This window comes from Anoplolepis gracilipes, chromosome 10 (genome assembly GCF_047496725.1).
Source record: "Anoplolepis gracilipes chromosome 10, ASM4749672v1, whole genome shotgun sequence".
NCBI classification, from domain to species: domain Eukaryota; kingdom Metazoa; phylum Arthropoda; class Insecta; order Hymenoptera; family Formicidae; genus Anoplolepis; species Anoplolepis gracilipes.
Genome location: NC_132979.1, coordinates 10,095,336 through 10,102,759, shown reverse-complemented (window position 1 = coordinate 10,102,759; position 7,424 = coordinate 10,095,336). Strand labels below are relative to the sequence as shown.

Genomic DNA, 7,424 nt, shown 5'->3' with positions numbered 1-7,424 from the left:
AGACTAGTTCTTTTCCTATATATATATATAGGTATACGTATATGTATATATATATATATATATGTGTGTGTATAGTAATGCTTGTCATATTATGCTTCGAAATTATTAGTTTCTCATTGGTTACACTGAGAAAAGAGTCTTCCATATAGATTTACATTTTATTATGAGAAAAAGGGATTGAGGCAGGCCTCAACCCTTTTTTTTTTTTTACGTCTCGAAATGTGCTCAACACATACCCTCCATTTCGGGGAAGGTGAACGGTTATGCGGGGATGAGTGAGGGCTGAAAGGCCCCCGACCCGACCCGCTAAAACCAGACGGTGGCCCTCGGGACTTTTTATGGCCACCCCGGGAATCGCTCACGCATACACCGCGGTGACCGTCCGCCGTGGCGCACTTACGTGTGCCCCTACTACAAGGCCGGGTTTTTGTCCCGGCCTGGGGGAGAAGAAAGGGGGCCACTACCTCTCTCCTCCGCCGCGTGGGGAGTCGCGTGCAATGAGACCCAGGAGCCCCCGCTCCCAAGCCTCTGCAACTCCCCCGGTCCCCGTGGCTGCAGCTCCCTCCGCCCTCACAGGGGGGTTAGGATTTGGTTGCAGCTGCGGGACCCCTCCCAGGAGGCCCCTTCCGAAGAGGAGACCTCCCTCTGCGAGAGAGAGGGGACCGGACGCAGCCTCCTAAGAGGAGTCGCTGCGGTCCCCTCCGTCCAGCTATTCATTTGTGTCCCCCTCCGCTCGCGGCCCCCTCTGCCCCCAAGGGGATTAGGATTCGGCACACGGCCAGTGGGGGACTTTTCTCTCGGTAGGAAGAGAAGTTTTCTCTTCTCCAACCAGCAGGATGTGCGGAACCGACTGGAGGAGCCAGTCATTGTCTCCGCCCATCCCACTCCCCTTTCTTATTTCTGTCTCATATGACGTTAGTCTGCCCGATCAAATACTCGACGTCTTCCTCCTCCTCTTTTCCTCCGAATAGGTTCCGCTTCTGGGTCCTCCTCCCGTTCTCTTTCTGCGGCCTCCTTCCGCGTCAGAACTTCTTCGCAGAAGGTGGCCATTGCATTCCACTTGTTCTCACTCTCCAACATAGTCTTGACTACTGTTGGAAGAGTGAGGTCCGCCCCTATAGAGTCGATCAGGACACGGCGCTGGCTATCCCACGCTGGACATGACTCCAGCGTGTGCTGCGCCGTGTCCCGATTTGTCGCGCATCTGATGACACCTTCTAGAGGATTCGCGTCCCGCTTTTTCGTGCAGGTACTTACCGAAGCACCCGTGTCCGGTGAGCACCTGCACAGCTCTGAAGGAAAGCCCGCCGTGCTGCCGCTGGAGCCACTCCTCCAACACTGACTGGACAGCCCCTACAGCACGATGGCCCGCCCTGGGTAAGATGAGCTCGTTCTTCCATTTTTCGACTGTACGCCGTCGGGCCTACCGACGAGCCACCTCCACCGCCCTCGGAACCATAACTAATCCTTGCTGTCGGACATCCACCTTCCTCGCATACATCGCGGCGTATTCCTTCGCCAGCAAAGCCCACGGAACCGACCCGGAAACCGCACATGCCGCCTCCCCAGGGATAGTACGATACCCCCTCATGATCCTGATGGCGAGCCGCCTCTGTAACTCCTACAAAATCTTTCTATTGCTCGCCAACAGGTTCCCTGACCAGACGGGTACAGAGCGATGGATCCCACTACCCCCATATAGAGGCGACGTATCTTCTCCCGGGGCCCCCCGATATTGGGTAACAGTTTCCCGATGCTGTTAACCGCAGCTCTTATTCGGGGGCCAGGCGGCAAAAATGTTCCCTTCAGCTCCAGCTGCTGTCGAGTGTAAGTCCAAGATATTTCATCTCGGACTTCACTTCTATGCGGACTCCTTCTACCATTAAGTGGGACCGAGGCGGCCCCTTCTTGCGTCGGCCGGCAAAGTACATTGCCTCTGTTTTATGAAGTGCCACCTTCAGTACCAAATGCGAATCCTTATCACCATGGCCAGCCCTGTTTTAGCTCGTGCGCTGGCCTGTTCCCAGTTATCCCCGCGGGCCACCATCAACGTATCATCCGCGTAACACACTAGGTGGAGGCCCGTGAGAATTGCGCCCCGCAGCACCCAGTTGTACCCAAGGTTCCACAGCACCAGGCCAAGCACCGATCCCTGTGGAACCCCGCAACTGATATCCCTACAGAAGGGTTTGCCATACCGCTCCGTATACGTAATGCACCTGTCACTTAGGTAGTCCCGGACCACCTCTTGAATGTAAAGAGGCACTAAATGATAATTTTAGTGCCTTCCTTATCGTTTCCCATGGCAGCGAGTTAAAGGCATTAGATATGTCCAGACTCACTGCCAGAGCGTCTCCTCCTCATGAGACTTCATCAGCGATTTCCTTTACGCGGAATATCGCGTCAATTGTTGAGCGGGCCTCCCGGAAGCCAACCTGACATTCGGCTAGATCCGGTCCTACCGTAGACAGATGCTTTTTGAGGCGGGCAGCTATAATCCTCTCAAACAACTTACCCGCCTCATCAAGCATGCAAATGAGGCGGTATGCAGAGAGTTGCATCCGCGGGGCGCCCCTCTTTATGCAAGAGGACGAGTTTCGCCTCCTTCCAGATACGGGGAAATCGGCCATTTTTAAGGCAGCTATCCAACAGCTGTTTTATTCGGTTCCCCAAAACGTTGAGGGCGATGACCCAGGCACGGCCTGGGATTCCATCCGGCCCCGGTGCTGTATTTTTAGCCCAGAGTCTTTTTACTGCTATTGTGAGCTCCAACTCCGTGACCCCCATTTCCTCGGTTCAATTAATGTCTTGGGCCACACGTTGATGGGGGTGTCCGCCCTCTCTCTCTCTTTCATTCGGGTCTTCCGGAAAGAGGGTAGATACTACCTCATTTAGTACCCGAGGGTGGAGACTCTCCGTTATCGGGGCCTCTCCTGATCGGAGTTTATTTCTCACGATCAGGTAAGGTCTCCCCCAAGGATCCTCGTCGAGGGTCTTCAGGAGCTCATCCCAGGCCGTGGCTTTCACTTTCTTAATGGCCAGTTGCAGGGACTTTTTAGCCTCCTTGTAGTCATTCTGCAACCTGACCGCCTCCGCCTCATCGTGACGCTGATGATGGCAGTGGGTGAGCTTATGGCGCGCTCTGATACATGCAGCACGTAGCTGCGCAATGTCTCGCGACCACCAATAGGCCCCCCTCTTCTGTTGGCCGCCTCGGCTTCGCGGCATGGCAGTATCGCAGATCTCTGTCATCGCGCCACGAAACCAGGCCGCCTCCTCGTCGACGTCGTAATCCTTAGGCGCAGGAACCTCCTCCCACTCCTTTGCAACGGCAGCCGCTATCAGTGCGTCCTTATCAAGGCGCTTTAGCGCCCAACGGGGAGGCAGGGGTGTACCTCCCATCCCAGTAGAGCATGGCTGGTTCCCAAAAGAGGGATCCGAGACTTCCATCATTATATATCTATGGTCGGAAAGGGTCTCCGATTCTCCAAGACCCTCCAACCACTCACCATACGAGCAGCTCGCGGGGAGGCCAATGTAATGTCTACAATGGACCCCCCATTATGCCGCACGCAGGTGTAAACCGACCCCCTGTTAAGAATCAGGAGGTCGAGCTCGGCCCCTCATTCTGCCAAAGCCTCACCCCTTGGATCAGTCGCAGGGGAATTCCGTCGATTTAGCGTTTAGGTCCCCCGCGACCATCACCGGACATTGCGGGTGTCGGCGAATTTCCACTGATAGTGCATCTAAGAATTCCTCAAATTGGGCGAGGTCTCTATTATGTGAAAAATACACCCCCGCTACCATTATCTCCCCCATCTGACTACTACAAAACCCTCTCCGTTACCGAGTAGTGAGAATGGAAGGACCCCTTGACCCGTTCTTCCAATGATCGCGACCGAGCCGCAGGTGTCTCGTTTCCAATTATTTCTGGGAGGGACATAATACGGCTCGGCTACCACTGCTAGTTCGATATTCCACTCCGCCAGGTGTTGCATAAGGAGATCTTGTGCCCTGGCGGAGTGGTTGATATTCGCTTGCAGAAGGGAACATTGTTTGTACATCGTCATTACTCTCTTCTGCCAGCCTCCTCCAGACTGCTCCTCGTCTCAGCATCTCTCGCCGAGTCAGCCAATGTATTGGGCCTGAGCCCCTGTTTTGTCTGGCTCTCGTCCTTATTTTGTGGAGGTGTGTCCTCCTGGAGGCCTTTCCTTCTTCTATTCCTCCTCTTCTCGGCTTTGGAGGCACTTAGGTAGGCACACGCCTTGCCTCCATACCTATGGTTAGTCTTCAGACCGTTACCGCTGCAGTATGGGCAGCAGGGCTCTGCTGAGCATTCACTCGCTTTATGGCCCGATTTTCCGCAGCGATAACACAATCCCGTACGGTCCACTTCCGCTTGACATGTGGACCTTGTATGTCCCGCCTCCATGCATCTATAACATTGCAAAGGGTGGGTCTCTAATACCTCTATGCGGACTCTGGACCACCCAATGTTAAGTGGGCCAGATGTCAAGATCTTGCTACTGTCAAGATGCTGCTACTGTCGGGCATTGGGTCCAACAGGATCCCAACCCGTTCCTGGGGGACCTGTTGATTTTGCCAATCTTCAGGTCCGCCACTTGGCAGCCCCCTGCTTTCGTCATAGCCCCCGCCACTTCCTCCATGGAGACAGCGTCATCTAGTCCTGTGATCCTAAGATCCGTCATCTTTACCGGGACTGTGACTCTGACCCCTTTTGGCTCAAGTAGTTCTTTCATAGCAGCAGCTAGCTTGATCGCATTCGCCTTGTTGTCTTTACCAAGGACTTCATAAATGATTCCCCCGGCAACGGCCCTCTTCGGCTTTAAAGCCGGAATGCCAAGCTCATCAAGCTTGATTGCCCCCCGTATTTGGGCCACAGTTTCGCCGAACGATCTTCGAGTGACTTCCCCATTCGCGTTGGTAGTTTCCATTTCGTTTCCCTCTCGAGGCAGCATGTTGATAAGTATTGCTGCTCTCTTGGGGAGACGAATCTTCTTCTTTGGAGGAGGAGACTGCTGTTTACTCTGGGTCTCGACTCCCCTAGTATCCGTTTTCGTTTTCGCCTCCTTACGCAGGTGGTAATTTTGTCTCAACATTAGGTGCATCTGCATCTTTCGTCGAGGATTTACCTTTCTTTCTGCCCTTCCCTTTTCCTATCTCCACCTTTATCCATTCTGTCTCGTCGGCGGACTTGGAAGGTACTAGTGATGTGGTAAAAGCTCGGGAAGTAGATGGAATCGGGTTCACCGGGGCAGACTTCGGTGTCTTTTTTGGGACTGTATACGTTCCTTTGTCTCCCGATTTCTTCGAGGTCTCCCTTTTCTCGCTTTTCTTCTTAAAAGAGGCGGGGGCGGGGTTTTGAGGCTTCTTAGCCTTACCTTTTCCCGTCTTCTTGAGTTTGGTCGGTGCAGAGACGACTTCAACGAATGTCCTCGAAGGAACATTTTCCTTCCTTACTTCCTCAAGTTGTGGTCGAAAGCTTTTCTCCGGGAGGAGTCTTTCCTCGATTGCAGCGAACCTGGCGTCAATTATTTGCGTCATCCGGTTGACTATTGTATTACCCATTACGGTTATGTTTTCCTCCTGGGTTGTTACGTTCTGGAAAGCTGTAGTCGGTCTAACCTCTTTAGCACTGCTCTTCCCTTGCCTTTTTTCTTCTCCCTTTAGATAACCTGAGGGAGAAATGTTCATATTAGAGGAACGGGGATCTTCTTGCCGAGTCACGTCCTCCTTGCTTCTCAAGCTTCGGACTACCCTTTTTAGCTCCTCCACTTCACGCCTCATTACTGCCTTTTGCTCATTAGGCGGGCATTTGCCTCCTCGAGTTTGCGACATTCGTCGCTCTGAGTGCGACGGGCGAGTTCCTTGGAAGCGGAACTCATCACCGCTGCTGCTTCCCTTAGGACATTGACAGATGTGCCCTTGTATCCCTTTTTGAAGTTGGATACTTCAATTACCGCCTTCGCACATTTCTCTACGTCCGCCACAATCTTGTTAGCGGAAAGTTCTTGAGTGGAGCAGTTGTCACTTACCTCAGTGGTGTCGCCTAGGAGGATTTTCATGGACCGGGTATTTTTTTTCTCCGTCCAGTTATCCATGAGCTCTCTGTGTGCTCTCATTATGAGCAGCTCTGTCTCGGCTCTAGCTTGATCTGCCTTGGCATTCGCCCAGCCAATGTACTCCACCGTAGTTGGGGATCTGCCCCTCTTTCTTTTAGGGGCGCGCCAGCCTCCGCTAGAATCCTCGACGACATCTATTTCCTCCTCTGATTCGAGCTGGCACAGGTATTTTCTCCTACTTGTCCTGGCCACCTCTTCGTTGTCGCTGTCGTCGCTGTATACCTCCGGCGATGATGACCGAGGGACATTCCCCTTCTGGTGAAAGGAGAATGGACCCGGGCGGTTCACTCTTTCTTCTTTGCGTCGCTCATTTCTAAGCTGCCTTTCACGACTTTTTTGTTTATCTGTTTTGGAGAGAGTTTCCTCATCACCCTTCTTGTTGTCAGGCCTGGCCGAGCGTGAAGATACACTACCAGCCTCCAATATCTTTTCCGCGCTTAGGCGGTCTAGGATCACTCTGACGTGACCGTTGCAGTGATCCATCCCTCTCTTCTTTCCTCACCTCGTGCAAAAGTTAAAACGCTTGACACTGAGCTTGCCCTGCTCCTTGTTACGCATGCGTTTATCTCCTCCTCCTCGCCATTCGCACAGTCCCTCATGGTATCGTCCCTTATTGTGTTATTGTTGTCGCAATTCATCGTGAAAATATCCCGCTCCCCGCTGCAGCTCCGTCACCCGGGTATACCCTCTCTGACCAGGGAGTGCCCCGAAACATGACCGGCGACACTCCACTGGTCGGGCCCCGAGTTCCCCTGGGGGGGGTGACATATGCCTCAGGCCGGCGGGAATACCGCACACCGGCACTGGGCTCCGAGCCCCTTACTCACCCATGAGGACTTTGAGGCAGGCCTCAACCCTTTTTTTTTTTAACGTGAGGAAATGCGTTACGCATCCTCCGAGGAGCGGGAACTTCCCGGGGGTATGTGGGACTTTCCCCTATTTACCGGGGTATACCCACTAAAACCTCACGGTGGTCCTCTCGGCGGTTGGCGGGTGGGCCCTGGGGTCGCGTTAGCATTCAACCAGGACCCACTCCCGCCTTCCTCGCCTAGATGGTTGGGGAAAGTTTCCTACCTTTTGATGCGCCACTGAGAAGGACCTCAGTGACGCATCAACGACGGTGTTGCGGGACCACCACGCAACCCCGCCGCCTTCCTGGAGCCAAGGTGCAATGGTGAGTGGGTGTTCCCGCACCCACTTCCCCTTGACCCCTGGGGGAGGTGAGAATATGACTCTCACCGCCCCCGCTAATGGCCTAATTGAAAGCCGTTTTGGGGCGAG

At 53.8% G+C, this 7,424-nt stretch overlaps 1 protein-coding gene across 1 annotated transcript; it reads right to left on the bottom strand.

Annotated features, from left to right (window-relative positions):
- Positions 1-3,651: 3,651 nt before the first annotated feature.
- On the bottom strand, positions 3,652-4,064 carry LOC140670379 (uncharacterized). Its single transcript, XM_072900931.1, has 2 exons — positions 3,848-4,064; positions 3,652-3,746 (listed from the first exon to the last, which is right to left on the bottom strand). Exons 1-2 carry the CDS (start codon positions 4,062-4,064, stop codon positions 3,652-3,654), a joined length of 312 nt encoding a protein of 103 aa, XP_072757032.1.
- Between the last annotated feature and the right edge of the window lie 3,360 nt (positions 4,065-7,424).

What these genes read in the sequence shown, in the direction of transcription:
- LOC140670379 (XM_072900931.1), bottom strand. Translation starts at nt 4,064, where the DNA reads ATGTACAAACAATGTTCCCTTCTGCAAGCGAATATCAACCACTCCGCC. An exon ending in CCTTCCATTCTCACTACTCG is followed by an intron (nt 3,747 to 3,847) that starts GTAACGGAGAGG and finishes AGGAATTCTTAG; the next exon opens with ATGCACTATCAGTGGAAATT.